General features: G+C 37.1%; 2 protein-coding genes and 1 pseudogene across 3 annotated transcripts; all 3 read right to left on the reverse strand.

Annotated features, from left to right (window-relative positions):
- Positions 1 to 659: 659 nt before the first annotated feature.
- On the reverse strand, positions 660 to 4,297 carry LOC143546629 (heterogeneous nuclear ribonucleoprotein 1-like). The gene is made up of 2 exons (XM_077038261.1): positions 3,844 to 4,297; positions 660 to 1,436 (listed from the first exon to the last, which is right to left on the reverse strand). The coding sequence occupies exons 1-2, from the start codon at positions 4,066 to 4,068 to the stop codon at positions 660 to 662; spliced, it is 1,002 nt and encodes a 333-aa protein (XP_076894376.1). The 5' UTR covers positions 4,069 to 4,297.
- Positions 4,298 to 10,004: 5,707 nt separating this feature from the next.
- Positions 10,005 to 10,550, reverse strand: LOC143546631 (plastocyanin pseudogene; annotated as a pseudogene).
- Positions 10,551 to 12,424: 1,874 nt separating this feature from the next.
- On the reverse strand, positions 12,425 to 15,082 carry LOC143546632 (uncharacterized). 2 transcript variants are annotated; one of them, XM_077038263.1, is made up of 4 exons: positions 14,920 to 15,082; positions 14,751 to 14,836; positions 12,775 to 13,035; positions 12,425 to 12,671 (listed from the first exon to the last, which is right to left on the reverse strand). In XM_077038263.1, the coding sequence occupies exons 1-4, from the start codon at positions 15,032 to 15,034 to the stop codon at positions 12,513 to 12,515; spliced, it is 621 nt and encodes a 206-aa protein (XP_076894378.1). In that variant the 5' UTR covers positions 15,035 to 15,082; the 3' UTR covers positions 12,425 to 12,512. The 2 variants fall into 2 exon arrangements, with proteins under 2 accessions (XP_076894378.1, XP_076894377.1); XM_077038262.1 differs by having other exon boundaries at positions 14,751 to 14,839.
- Positions 15,083 to 16,337: the final 1,255 nt, after the last annotated feature.

Here is a 16,337-nt window from a genome sequence, read left to right on the forward strand (position 1 = left end):
ACAATACCCCTAACCCCAGATCACCATATCAATCAATCAATCAATCAATCAATCAATCATGCCCAGTAAAATCCCACCGACAGCAAAGCTATAAGTAGGGTCTGGGGAGGGTGGGATGTAGGCACACCGTACCTCTATCCAAAGGAATAAAGAGGTGGCTTCCAGAGAGACCATCGGCTCTAAGTACATGTGTGTGAAGGAAAATAAAGGAAATCAAAGTTTAACAGTTATATAAAAACTACTACTAATTATAATAATATTAATAATAAGATCACAGTTTAACAGCTATATAAAAGCTAATAATAATTATAATAATAATAATATATGTAAGGGAAATACATTATGGTATGTGGCCTAAATAAGTTAAGTCTAAGCCCTAAAGTATTCAATTCTCTCTAAAAATCCTAAACTTTAATTCTACTTCTCCACGAATTCATATCCTCAACCATGTCCTCGGAGAGGTTTAGGTCTATCAAATCATGCCTAATCCTCTCATCCCAAGTCAATGATATTGAACCATGTCCTCGGAGAGGTTTAGGTCTATCCTCAACCATGTCCTCGGAGAGGTTTAGGTCTATCAAATCATGCCTAATACTCTCATCCCAAATCATGCCTAACCCCAGATCACCATGATATTGATAAATGTCTCAAATAGTCAGTCAGTCTATGTCACCTCCAACACCACTTTGGTCATTTCTCCTAGCCTCCCCACCACCACTAGACCCCAAATAATTGTTATCTACACCCCCCCAAAGCTGCTCACTGAGTTGACTCGGCATCCCGCTCGGTGCGGGTCCCACAATCCCGTTGTACCCATTCGACATCATACCCATTAACCCATGTCCACCATTCATGTACCCCGGATAAACAGGCACCGGACCGCCCCACGGCACCCTAGGTGCCATCCCATAACCGCCAACATGGTAACCGCAACCGTAAGGATAGCCATAACCACCGTAGCTAGGAAACAGTCCATAACTGGGAACAACATCGAACCTAGGCCTATACGGGCCTGCTGGTTGATAACCGCCACTAAAGTTAGAATCCCTAAAGCCGCTGCTAACACCGCCACTAACCTCTTTAGGTACCGCCCTTTCGACCTCAACAAGTTTACCACACAACTCATGGAAGCTTTTTTGCATTACTTGTTCAACCGAGTCTTCAGAATCGAACGTGATGAACCCGAACCCGCGTGGCCGGTGGGTCACGTTATCGTGCATCACAACCACGTCGGTTATTCTACCGAATTTTTCAAAGTAGAATTTGAAGTCGTTTTCTGTTAAGTTTGCAGATAACCCACCAACAAAAATCTTTTTAATTTTTACGGTATCGTTGGCTTTAGGACCGTTATTTCTGAAATTACTGTTCTGCCCCTGGTTCTGTTCTTGTGGGTTTTGGTACTGTTCGCTTCTTGGTACCGCCTTTTTCACTTCAACCTGTAAAACACAGTTAAATGTGTGGTTTTAATCATGAAGAAAAAGAAAATAAATGCGAGTTAAGTTGTTAATTAGTTCTAGGAGTCTAAGTGAGTCAAGCGGCCCATGAGCTATTCAAGATTGGCTCGCTAAAAGCTCAAATCTAGCGGCTCTAGCCGACCTTCAACGAGCTCGAGCCAAAAAATGAGTTTGTTTAAAAAATTAGCCCCACCCGCGCTTTGAGTTCGAGCTAAGCTAGCGAGCCTAAACAAGGCCTATTATTTTTATATATATTTTTCAATGTACGCAGATAATATTTATTACTGTTTATAACATAAGAATAAAATATTTAAATATAGTTTGTCATATAAAATTTTTAAAAATAAACATATACAAAAAATAAAAAATATATATATATAAATTCATTAATACTAAACTAGCCCCAGCTCGAGCTTGAAAAAGCACTCACAAACTGAACTCGAGTTTAGGCAAGCTCGGCTCAGCTCAGCTTAGCTCGTTTAGTGCCCTAATTAGTTCATAACTTCATATTATAATTGATGCTGAGGTTTGAGTGTTTGACTATTTTGGTCAAGACAAGTTTCAACTACAAAACATAACAATTTCAACAAATTCACATATCATCAAAGTAGATGGCAATTACAACCCATTTCGGGTTTTTTTCTCCGGGTCAAACGGGTCAAGTCAAAAAGAATAGATTATAAGGAATCGGGTCGAAAGCCCCAGCGGAGTATTTTTAAGACATTGGCCCTTCAAAATCAATTTATTCAGAAAAAAATTATATAACTATCGTCTATCGAAACAATATATAATTTATGGTTTTATAATTCGCACACCAATAATTTATAAAAAGAAAAGGAGTTTAAAAGGGAAGAAAGTATTTCAGTTCAACCTCACCTGACCCGTAAAAAAATACGGCTTGACCCATTACTCGACACGCTCATTAAGCCAAATTTCTATTTTCAAAGTTTACCTTAGGTATCAAAGAGCGAGGGTGACCAACTATTGTCATCTCTTCACATATATATGAGAAATAATGACAAAAGATTTTCCATTTTGACCATGCAATTAAGAAGTTTCTTTGAATTTTCAATTTCTGTTGTCAAAAAAATAATCTTTCTTGTAAAATGGCAAGAAAAAGACTTAAGTTTTGTAAAAGTGAGTATTGGACCAAAAAATAAAAGGAAAAATATTTACCACTTTTTACCTAATTTGTTCCAAATCACTCAATCTTACAATCAATTGTTTTCTTTTTTTGACTCATAATAAAACAATTAGGTTACAACAAAAAAGAAAGTTAATGTTACCCAACAAAAGCAAGTTTAAGTCAAGAAAATCTAACTCAAAAAAGAAGTCAAATTCAACCTACTTCTGTAATTTCAAGTTTAAAATTCAAAATCAGGTCACATTTTTTATTTATTGCTCAAAAAAGGACCAAAGATTTCCACAATATGACTTTTTCATAGCACAATTAGTAACTCCAAAAATGTTTTTTTTTTAAACTTTCACCAACATCTTGCTCGAGCCGGAAAAAATATACTATAAAGGGGTGTTTGGATGTGCTTTAAAACCGATTTATTGCAGCTTAAAGATATAGTTCTAATTATTCATTGTCAAAATAAATACAAGAGTTTATAAAAAGTTAGTTTTAACAGAACTGCTTTATCTTCTAATAATTAATAAACTGATGATCATTTTCATATCGAAAGTCCAAAAACTGCTAAATTTTTACTTTAAATGCAACTTATATCATAATCAAAGTTTAACTGGTGTAAACCTACAAACTATATCTAGCTTTAATAACCGAAATATTCTCTTTATATTGCAATCATTGTCACTTCGTTAACAAACCGAAAGCCTAAAAAATGCGAATATTTAACTTAAAAAAACTAATATAACACTCAAAAAACAGTTTTCGAACCAAAAGTCCAACAGCCGCCAAAATTTTACGTTAAAATAATTAATGACGTCGAAAGGTCAAACGACCGTAAATTACACGCTATATCTAGCTTTAATCACCGAAATATTCTATTTATGTAGCGACCATCATCAATTCTTTATCAAACCGAAAGTCTAAAAACCGTGCGTATCTACGTTTAACTTCAAAAAGAACTAATGTAGCTCTCAATATTCAAATAATAGTAAAAGAACCAAACAATATCAAGCTCTAATTACCATATAATTGAGTTCTTTACGTCGTAACAATCCTTTTCGAACCGGAAGTTTAAAAACCACTAATATGACACTCCAAAAGCCATACAAATTGTAAAGTTACCAAACTATATCTACCTTTAATCATCATTAAACGAAAACAACCTAAAGGTAACTTAATAAACAGCTAACATATAACAATTAAAAGTCAAACAAAAACCATAAACAATTATATGAAAGCACGCAAAGAAAAACGAACCGTTCTGCCAAGAATCGTATGAGCGTCCGCAAGAACTCTATCAAGAGTGGATGTGTCCGAAAACGAAACGAAAGCGAAACCGCGAGGTCTATTGGTGGCTCGGTCTTTAGCAATCACTGAACCCACAACGATTCCATAGTTACTGAAATGGTCTCTTAAGATATCTTCTGTTGTCTCCCATGAAATCCCACCCACAAACACCTTACTATGATCACAATCATCCATTCTTAACCTTATATAAACCGAAAAAAAAACCCTTTTCTTGATTTTTATGAAGATTCAAAAGAAACTACCAATTGGATTTGTTTATTAACAATAATAACAAAACCCCATTTCTTGTTTTTCATAAAATTTCATGGGAAACGAAAAAAATTTGATTTTGGGCAAAAAAATAAATAAATTTTGTTTGGTAAAATTTGATTTTTTTTACCAAACAAGACAAATTCAACAACACCCAGATGGAAATTGTATGAAAAAACAAGTGCTTTTGAAAGAAAGAAAGAAATTAACCCCTTTAATGGGTTTTTTAGGGTTTCAAGAAATTGTTGTGAGCATTGGCATTTTGAGAAGCGAATTGCAAAACCCTTGTTTTTGATTTGTGAAAGGAAACCCAAATTGGGTTGAATTGAATTCTAGGGTTTGAAATTGAAATAGAAAGAAAGTGAGTTTGGGGGTGTGACTTGTGAGAGTGGAGATGGGGCTCCTTTGACTTTGACTGTGTATCTTGTCAAGTTACCCAAAGAGTGTGTGTCACTTTGATGTTTGGATTAGGTTTTTTGGTCAACTCGTACTAGGAATCCTAAGGCTGAGGGGTGTGTGGGGCGCGAGAGGGGGCGTGAGTGGGGGCGCCAGCCAATAATATTGTGACGTGTGGCAGAGAGAGAAACTTGATAAGATGGGTGTTGGTAGTGGTGATAGCGCCCCGGGCCATGGTGTGGAGGGGCGCGATAGGGGGCGCGAGCGGTTTATTTTTTTATAAATGTATTAAAAAAACGTATTATTAAAAAAACAAGAAATTATTTAAAAAAACACACATTAATTAAAAAAACACATTAATATATAAAAAAAAATTATTCTTATTATTCGGCTTCGTCTTCTTCGATCAACCTCTTCCGGATACGTTCCTTTTGTTTTTCCATCAGCATTTGGTCGACCGGATTTAGGTGGCTGAAGTCTCTTGCAAGGAAGTCCAAATCTCTCATTCTTTTTTTTTCCTTTTTGTCAATAGAGACCACCTCCATGGTTTTGTTGAATTTATTGAGGGATTCAACAAGATCGTTGATGTTTACGGCTTCCCCCTCAGCCGGTTTTTTCCCCCTGGCGTCCCTTCCCAATGGCCGCCTCCTCGGCGGTGAAGACGTTTCCTCCCCCGCAACGTTTAGGTCGAATCCAACCCGGCAATCCGACCCGGCGGAAGTGCTGTACGCTCCAGACGAACTAGTTTTAGTCCGTTTCGGCCCTACTTCCGCATCAAGGTCCGGCGCCACCAGCTCAACCCACTTGGAACACCTTCTCAACCTCTCCCACACCTTTACACCGTCCCACGTCTTCACCGTCCCATACCTCCGCAGGCACTCCTGCTTCCACTCTTCGACAGTGAAATTATAGACCGCCAAATCGTCACTGCCACTTGGTCTCATACGACCGGCGTTCCTGTTGAACAGATTAGTAAACAAGCCGACAAATTTTCTGATTTCGGTCCACCGACCCGAAATCATATCGGGGTTCCGCTCTGTACTCCCAACGAGCGAATAGAACGTCTCCCTAACCTTTGTCCAAAAGACCTTGCTCTTTTGGTAGTCGGCTGCAAAATGCATAAATAAATTTGTAAGTCATTTAACTTTTTTATTTAACTTTTTTTTAAAATCATTTTTAAAAACGTTAAAACAATTACCGCAACGCCGATCCTCAGAAATGGCTATCCAAGCCCGACACAGGGCTTCCTTCTCATCCGATGACCACGGAGTGATTTTCCGTTTCGCCCTTCCAGTCGAAGCCGAACCCGACCCGTCCGTTGCAACTTGTTTTTTCCGGTGGACGCGTCTTCTTTGTCCCGCAGCTTCACCTTCTGGTTCTGGTTCTTGTGTCTCCGGAACTACAAAGTTAGGAGACGGTTGTATGTTGGATGGTTGAAAGCCGGATGATTGTTGCGACCCCGAATAAAACATCGGTTGGTCCGGTGCCGACCATAAATCGTCGTAACTGTAATCTGAATCTAGGTTTGGGTACCAATTTCCAGCCATGTTTTTAAAAAAAGGTTTGGAAGATGGGGTGATTTCGGGTTTTGGGTGTGGTATGTGATATTGGTATGTGATATTGGTTTGGGTTTGATATATGTTTAATACAGAGAAACAAAATCGGGTTTGATATGGGTTTGATATGGGTTTGTTATTATATATAGGAAAAAAAAACGTTTTTTTTTTAATAAATCACCCCCCAACGGCTCTATTCACGCTTTCCAAGAAAACTTCACGCCATTCTCAGCCGCTAGCACCCTGGCGCCTGCCTCGTTTTCCGCTCTCGCGCCCCTCTCGCGCCTCGGTGGTGTGGTGCTCGCGCCCCGGGGCGCGAGCGTCTGGCCTCTTGCGCCCTTCCTAGCGCTCCACACCCCTCAGCCTAACTACATATCATTATCAGTTATTGTATTGATATTATATTTCTCTAATTAATTAGCCTATCTCTAATACAAAAGTTAGTTGAGTTTTAATGTTATTTAGTAACACTAAATTTGATACAATAGGATGATTTAAAAAAAAATGTGACATGGCAAAAAGAATTGTGTTGTCATGTCATATGAAAATTCACATAATCTCGTATGAGGGGTTACTTGTATAGACATCTCGTATTATATGGTTAAAGGGTTCAGACATCTCGTATTATATAGCTTATACTACTCGTATAAGCTATATGAGTAGTATAGGTAGGGCAGGGTGTCTAAATAGCAAATTGGGTGTCTGAATAGCCTTTGGCACAATATAACTTGTCTAAACGTCTATATCGAAGCAAGTTGGCTGGTTTAAAATTTTAAAAGTCTGGCTTTTAAATTTTTAATGCTCTGTTCTGTCGGTATTTTCATTTTCCAAGAAAGAGTTTATGTATGTGTTTTATAATCTCGAATGTATATGATCTAAATTTTTTTACTACTCATCTATTTATATACTATGATAGTATATTCGTACTATATACACGTTTGGTATACACGTTTGGTGCAGATAAGTCTATAATTTATTGTTTTTTTTAGGAAAATTGGATACTAATAATCCAAACTATTGACAATTGGCCAATAATAATCCTAACTAACAATCTAACCGGTGACAGTACCAACTTCCAGTGATGTTACTAATAACAATCTCAGTCTAATAAACTGTTAACTCCGTTAACTATGATCGTTAAATTTGTGTTAAATAACCGAAATACCCGCACACATTCTGGTCGCCATCTCCGGCCACTGTTACCTTCACCATCTCCGGCAACACACTAGTTCGTCTGCCCCTCACCATCATCCACACCGGAAAACCAAAGTTGGCATCCCACCAGTTCGCCGAGTCCCATATCTGCCCGAACCACCATCATCCACACCGGAAAACCAAACCCGCCGCTGGGTACGGGCGGAACCTTAACAGCACCTACAACATCCTTTAGATCGGGCTGTGACAATGACGCCGGAAAGATACAGATATGGTCTTGACAGCCGTTACCATTTCAGCCGCATGAACCAACAAAAACAGTTGCCATCGATCTGGCCGTTAATAGCCACCGAAGTCATGTTGCCGTCACTTATCTAATGTTCGACAACCACGGACAGCGCCCTGTAACTACCGCAAAACCACCACCGATCAGAATTCCTTCACCGGAAAATCGTGGTGGTGATGGGCGAAGATGATGGTAGTTGAGGACTGAGCTGTTAACTGAGATGGTTGTTGACAGTGGCGGGCCGGAGATGGTGGCAGGTCGGAGATGATGACCGGAATAGTGTGATTTGTGATTTATGAGGAAGAAATAAAACGATTTTAATAAATAGGTAAAAAGGGTAAATTTTATTTATTATTATTATTTATTTGTTAGTGAAGGGTATTTCGGTCATTTAACACAAATTTAACGATTATAATTAGCGGAGTTAACGGTTTATTAGACTGAGATTGTTATTGGTAACAACACTGAAAGTTGGGACTGTCACCGGTTAGATTGTTAGTTGGGATTATTATTGGCCAATTGTCAATAGTTTGGATTATTGATATCCAATTTTCCTTTTTTTTAACTAAATATGCTATAATTTAAGTTGTAATTTCTTTAGTATATGTTTATTACTTTTATATTATTATACTATCATACGTGTTTATAGAGACGGTGACATTTACTTTATGGCAATGTTTTTATAACCGGACGGACATCGAACCGGAAGACATACTGATTAACCAGTTCAATCGGTCGGACCGGCCGAACAATTTTGGTCAAAAGATTGACGGTTCAGGCTAGAATAATGATATTTTCAAAAAAAAAAATTGTTTTCCATAGAAAACCGGTTCAGTCCTGCCTCAACAACACTGCTTTATGGTGCTTAGGTTTAAATGTGTGGTTTTCATTTAAAAATACAAAAAAAATGTTCGTCATTGAATATTTGACTCAGAATTGCAGATAGAAGCTGTATTTTCTCACCAACAAATCAAATATCACACTACTCATATGTAGAAACTAGAAAAGCGTTTTAACGGTTGTTTAAATTAGATTGAAACGGTTGTTTGGTCTTGTTGGCGCCCTTGACGTAAGCCTTACAACCAAACGGTTGTCCCGTGAAACTAGAATGGGCGCATGATTATCAAAATTTGTCAAAGTTGATTTTGACCGGTATGCCAGCCCTTGTGTTATAACAACGATGATAAGTTCACATCAAAATGTTGTTACAACTCAACAACCGTTTAGGTATTCCTCATACGACCGTTTAAAATAACTTACCGCAAGAAGACTTCACAACCTCTAGGGCAACTTAACTTTCATACATCCATTAAATGAAATGCATTAAGACATGTAAGTGAAACCAACAAATGTAAGATTCTTCGAGTTTTCACATTTTAAGAAAATACTAATGGATCAGTCCTTAAAGTTGTGGGTTTAATTGCTTATACGATTAGTGAAACAAAAAAGGTAATCATTACCTTGGATTAGTGACATGTCCGTTCAAGGTGATCGCCACCTTTGAACTAGTGAAACATAAGCGGCATTGTGATCTCTTCTGTTCTACAGAAATGTTAGTGGAGCAACTCTCGATTAATGAACCAGGGTGAGAACATAGAGTGAATTAGTGATATTTTTACGGTTTTACCAATGTTGTAATTGTACCTCTAATTGACCTTTGAAGTGAATTAGTGATATTTTTACGGTTTTACCAATGTTGTGCTTGTACCTCTAATTGACCTTTGAAGTGTACGAATACAGAATGTTACTATGGGCCGAACACTTGGGCCAGATCCAAGATCAAGGCTCGTAATCGGGCTCTTTGTACATTTTTAGAAAATTACAGGGATGACTGGATAAGGTTGGTCATGAAACCATTAAGTTACTACCAAGTAGAAATGTAGACTCATGTTTTTCCCTTTGTTATTATTACTTTTTTAAGCTCATTGTTGCTTTAACACACTGATTTATTCACTCAAATGAATCAAGTGAATGAGCCCCTGCTCGACGCTTGGTGACAGATCCAAAATTTCTTATCATCGAAGGCAAAAAACGGGTGAGATTAAAATGGATTAGGTCAAATAAATTATGTTAAATCATAGTAATTACTCAAACTCCCAAGTTTACTACATACTATCTATAAATGTTTAGTTCAAACAACCAAGATTATGATACTAAATGACTAACAATACGTAACTAAAACAAGATTATAATAGATTAATTTCATACTTCAATTGCATGTAAGTACCACAATGTCAAATGTCATAAATTATATGCCTATTAAAGACTATTTTGTATCCGTTACATAAAAAAGATCATTTTATGCCCTAGTTGAAATCTATTGATTCATGGGTTTTTGAAACTCTGGTGTTGTTCGATGAGCTCGATTTACCTCTCACGTAATGAATCTATACGACTTAATGTGAGCCTAAAAATTAAGGGACTCCAGATCTAAACTATTAGACAATTATAACATGTAAAGTAAAAAATTAAACCAACATAATAAAGATTGCATCAATATTGGACTATTAAACTCTTTACAAAACCATTATCTTAAAATAAATAGTTCAGAAGCACAAAATGAGGCACCAAAGCTTATGTGACAGTAACTTTGCCAACCATACCAGCACCCTGGTGCGGTGCACAATAGAAACTGTAAGTCCCCTTTTCGGTTAATGTAACCGAGTACTCCTCGCCACCCGCATTCAGATATTCCTCTTCACCCATCGAAATCTTGGCGGCATCAACACCACTTGGGATCTCATCCTCATCAAAGATAACATTATGTGGGAAGCCAGTGTTGTTCTTGAACACAATCTTCTCCCCAGCTGGGACGTTGAAGGCGGAAGGCTCAAACACCAGACCACCGTCATCGCTTCCCAGCTTGATCTCCATGGCCGGCTGAAGCAGCGATTGTTGCAATCGCTGCTTCTTTCAGTGAAGCTTTCACTGAAAGTTTAGGGCCAGCAGTTGTGGCTGTGGTGTTGGCCCTTGATGCCAGGGACTGAAACAGCTGATGAGACTACACTTGCCATTTGGTGATAAAAGTTTGTGGTTTTGGTGGTGTGAAGAAGAGGTTTGTGTGATTATAAACTGGGTTGGTTGGTTGGTTGGTTTTTTGGCTCAGTTTGTGTGGTATGTGAGGAATCAGTTATCTTATTATGGATTCATGATATCTGTCCAAGTGGACAATGCTATCTATCCACTTAGCTGACGTGGAGGTTTTTGATTGGAGGATGTTACTAATTGATATCCTATTTATATGAAGGAAATTAATCATTGTCTAAATTATTTAAAAAATAAACTAAGAAAAAACTCAATGTTATAAAATAACTGGTTTACCTTTTCTCTAAAAAAAACAGTTATCAGAAATATATAAGCCATGAACTTAAAAAAAAAATAAAAATTTAACAAAATGTCATTCAGTGTGCTCTATTTTTTCTATTGTTGCTTTCTTTTTGTGTAAAGTGTTTTTCGCTTCGTTTTTTTTTCCAGTTAGAATATTTCTTCAGTTGAAACTGAATACCGAATAGAATTTAAAACTCAGCAAATCCAAGCCAAAACCAAATTTTAATACGGTTTCAGTTTTAAAACAAAAAAAACATGAATTTTAACAAGATGAGTGTTCAGCAGTTCGGATTTCAGTTTCCTCATATCAGTTACTACTTCGATTATGTAATAGGTTTTTCAGCGGGTTGTAATAAAGGAAACTCTATTGCCCAGTAGATGTAATTTGGGTTCCTCAGTTTTAACCAAAGCATACTTGTAAACAAACTGAACAAGCATAACCAGAGCATGTTCTTGTTCGTTTGTTCGTTTAACATTATCCAAACAAACACGAACAATTAAAACGAACACATTTTCTTGTTCGTGTTCATTTATAAAGACGATGATTGTGATCATTTTTGTTTATGTTCGTTCGCCAATATTTTAAACAAATGGTTCACGAGCATAAACCAACGAACATAAACATACACAAATTAAATTCAAACACTAATATCAATGTACAAGCGTAATTCAATGTACATTGATATTCTATAAGCAAAGGGTTCGTTATTATACCTAACTAATTACCTAGTTTGGTTTCGGTTTAAAGCTGAACCGAATATGTCATTATGTTCGGTTTTCAGTTTAAAATCGAATATCGAGCTCCCTGGTGCCTTCACCACTTTGATTGCTATGCTACAAAACATTACAAAATCCATAATTACCACACACCATTAACAAGTTATAAATTTATAATCAACGTTGCCAAAACCTGACCCGATCAAGAGTGAATGGCCAACTCGATTCGATTAGCTTGGTGTAGGCCGTCACAGGGCGAACCAAGCGGCTTCTTGTGCACCCGGTTGAACCCGCAAACCGTTCTGGACATCCTTTAAGTGCATGAACTCTCGTCGACTACATCTTCTTGTTCTTCATTATTAATTATTAAGGCAAATATCAGAATGATATTTACGAGCTACAAAGATCCTAGTGTTGTACTTGTTATGTAGTACTAGTGATGTAGTACAAGTGTCGCAGTACTAAACTACTAGTTATGATATTTGCTTTTTTTATTTTGTTTTCTTATAAATTTTGTTTTTTCTACGTAGCATCTTTAGTTGTGTACTTGTGTTTATACTTTATACTTTATTATTAATAAATCCATCATGTAAATAAACTATAGTTAATTATCCACCTTACCTTATACATTATAGTCAATTATATGTATCCTAATTCATACATATATAATTATGATGCAAACATTTTTTTAATACATATTACATAAAAACTATGTTAATAAATGAGCTAACATAAACTCGCAAGACTAGTCAAGCTCCATAACTTCATATTGCTTAAATATAAGCTCTAGTTTGCATTCTTAATCTAAAAGAATGACACACATATTTATCCCATCAAATGATCAAAGAAATTATTTACAAGTACAATAAAACATAGATTATAGGTACAATTAGAAGAGTATACATATAAATATCTACATAATGATATAAACCTCACAGAAGTGGAAAATTTTCATCATCCATGTCAAGATACTTGAATCCAAGATTGGCATTTGGGTCTTGATAATTAAAGGATTGATTCACATAGCATTTCATTTCATGAAACAGATTCAAATTATCCACAAGCTTGTGAAACACATTACATCCACAGCACTGCAATCAAGCACACGTATCATCAGCATTTGCACAATCTTAATACTAAAACGACAAACAAGACGTGAAGTCATATCAACGATATATGAAAAAACACAAGTACCTGAACAAAGACGGTGCCATCAGTATATGCATGTGGATTAATAGCGCGTGTTGTTCTTTGACCACACACATTACAAGTGAACGCAACACGCATACGACGCCTTGGAGATTTGGTGAACAGGGACCATGGGAAGGTGGTGATCTTGTGTGTATTGGATTCCTGCTCACCACCGCCTGCAGGCACTGGCGGCCCTTCCATACCTGACCCTGTTGTCCAACCCCCAACATTTGCTGCGCTAAGAACTAATCCCATTGCATCATCCTACAAAAAAAGAACACCTACGTTTAAAAACGGGTCATGTTAGGGTTGGCTTGTTTAACCCGTTTTACAGCTCAACAACCAATTAATATATTTACAACTTGATTATAACCAGCAAGCCCGTGACACATTTCGATAAATGGGATAAACCGGTTGTGTTCGAGTTGGCCTGTTGAATCCGTTTAATTAAACGGGCCAACTCACTAACCCGTTGAACCCATTTTTTTACACCCATCAACCTGATTAACAAGTGTACAACTTGATTACTACCCGCCGACCTGTTTGACACATTTGGATAAATGGATTAAACGTATCGTGTTCGGGCTAGCCTGCTTAACCCGTTTAGTTAAACAGGTCAACCCATTAACATGTTAAAGTCGTTTTTTATAGCCTACCAACCAATTAACACATTTACATATTAATTATTAGTTATCACTGTCAACCCGTTTGGTACATTTAGATAATTGGATTAAGTCGTGCTTGAGTTACACAATTAAAAAACATGAGTCGAGTTCGGGTTGAAATGTTGAATAAGTCAACCTAACACGATTGACACCCCCTAGTTTGAATGTGCGTTTTGAAAGTGATTATATGATATTGAAAAATTAAAAGGAGTTCTGTTACCCTGAAATGTAACTTCCACTTTTTTGTCATTTCATATAATAAAAAAAGGTTTTTTATTCCTCGTATGCAGCATACTAAAATATATCAAGGCTATTAAAAGAGTAAAAAATGGTAGAGAAACTGTGTGTGTTACAACAATGTTATAAACAATTTTTGTTACATACTTGCATACAATTGACAAAAATGTAAAGGTTACATACAAAATACAGCTCGTGGCTCATCGAGCCGCCTCATTTAATTTTTCAAGATTTATAGTGTTTGGCCTAGCTTTTTTAGCAAAGCTTAAGCTTTTTTAGCTTTTCTTTATAAAATAAGCTTAATTTGGTGTTTGGTTGAGCTTTTTTAGCTTATGCTTATAAGCTTATATAAGCTAATTTGAATAAGCTTATTTGAAGATGGTTTTTTAGCTTATTTGAAGAAGCTTATTTGTTTAATGGGGTAAATTATTCATTTGCCTTCAAATGATGATGGATTAATAATATTGAAGCAACTTATTACTACAACAAATTAAAGAATGATGGATTTAACAACTTATTAAGAAGTATAATCAACTTGTAGAATATAAGCTAATCCAAACACTTAAAGGGAGCTTATCAAATAATAGAAAATAAGCTATAAGCTACTTTAAAAATATAAGCATAAGCTAAAAAATAAAAGCTAGGTCAAAAGTAGAAAATTTATAAACAAAAGCTTAGAGCTTAGAAAGATTAAAACTGATTGCTGTTCCGGATATAACTTAGGGGGTGTTTGAGATTCATTATTTCACGCCCTTGTAAATTTTGGGATAAGTTAATAACTTACAACTTTGTAACTTATTAACTTCTCCTCTCACAATAACACACAATACCAAACACCTTTTAACTTTTTCAAAAATTAAATAAGTCATAGGTTGCTTAAAATAAGCAATCCCAAACACCCCCTTATAATCTGAGCTTAAATTTAAACGAGTCAAATGAGAGACTCGAGCTAGGCTCGTTTACAACTTAGCTGATTTCGAGCTAGCTCGACCCACTGAAAACACCATAGCTTCAGTAACAAACAATCAATCAATCAATGAAAACAATTTACTTTAAAAAACATATTGAAAAGATGACCTTAGAGAAGCTTTGATTGGCCGAAACCGGAACAATAGTGGCATCGTTAGACCCCGATCGAATCCCATATTCGTTGTCATCATCTGCTGCTGCAATCACAAATGAACATATCAATATCCATGAAAAACACGATACACAAATAGTTAAAAACTTAACAATTGCTGCTTACTCTTGGAGGATACGGTGAATCGGTGACGCCTTTTGAGTGTTTGATGGTTTGATTTTGGAGAGAAGATTGAAAGCGATGACGGAGAAGATACGATGATTGAACTTAGGGTTTCCATAATAACTGTAATTAATTAGTAATTATTCACAGATGAAATTGTAGATGCTGAATTGGGGGAAAAATAGAGTGGTTAGGGTTCAACCAATATTATATTATTTGAAAGTATCTTCGATTCCAAAGTTTTTTTTATCAGCATTCGGATATTATTTCTACAAAAGTGTGTGTAAAAATTCTGATTAGGCTTTAATTATTCTTCGATTAATTGCTAGTTCTTATTTTATTGATTAATTTTTGGCTAATCAGTCAATGGTCAAATCCAGCCATTATCAGGATTGATTAATCGGATGAGTTTCCCTCCAAAATCGGCAATTTCTGACAAAAATATGTTTGTGTATGTATTAAACTGAAAATTACGTATAATGTGTGTGTGTATATATAAATAGGTTAATTTAGGTATTTATGCTTGATTTATGATATGAAGAGGTAGGTCCCAGCAAAGCCCAGTTGGACCCGCAAGACTCACCTAAAAGAGGGACGTCTGCGCAGAAACCAACTGGATCCGCAGGACCAACCATGCTCAGAGACGTGACGTCCTTACGCGCAGTACGCAAGCTGGTCCCGCAGGAAATGCCTCCCGATGGTGAAGGACTCCGCCTGTCCCCGCAGCCTCGGATACAAGCCATCAGGGAAGGCCACCCGCGCAGCAGGGCTACACGCACAAGGCACTTAGCTCTCACTCAGTGTCACCTGAAGGAATGAGCGAAGCCGGGAACTATCCCGCACAAGGGCGGGAGGGGGAATACTCCCGCCCAAATAAGCCAGTCCGTACGATACAGGAAGATCTTCTATACTGTACCTGACGAGGTATGGGAAAAAGATCTGACTAAAGATACGACAGCTTATTGACAACAGTATGGCGAGCAGCATGCTCCTGCACTGTATGTCACTATTAGCCGCTGCCTACTCACCAACTACTGCCATACCACGTGCGTAGCCGTCAGTTGGTGGAACAGGAATAGTATACAGCAGGCCTGGTCGCTATCAGCCGCTACCTACCCACCAACTACCAGCAGGGCACGTGCGTAGGCTACTGTTGGTGGAACAGGAACACTGTTGCAGCCGGCCATACCTCTTTGGAAACCTACCTTCGGCTATAAATACCACAAATGGTATGACCATCTCATCATATCATATTTTACTACATTATCATCATATTATACCTGATATCTGCTCTAGCAATCTCTTAATATACTTTTATATTTAAAGAGCAATCTAGTCTGATTCTCACGCCGGAGGGTGGTCACAAGGAGGAACCCCCCCCTTCTCAGTGACGAGCTCACGGTCTGTTTTGCAGGTTATCA

The sequence above is a fragment of the Bidens hawaiensis genome, unplaced genomic scaffold (genome assembly GCF_021521415.1).
Source record: "Bidens hawaiensis isolate Kalapana, Puna unplaced genomic scaffold, B.hawaiensis_p1.1 tig00014406_1, whole genome shotgun sequence".
Classification (NCBI taxonomy): Eukaryota; Viridiplantae; Streptophyta; class Magnoliopsida; order Asterales; family Asteraceae; genus Bidens; species Bidens hawaiensis.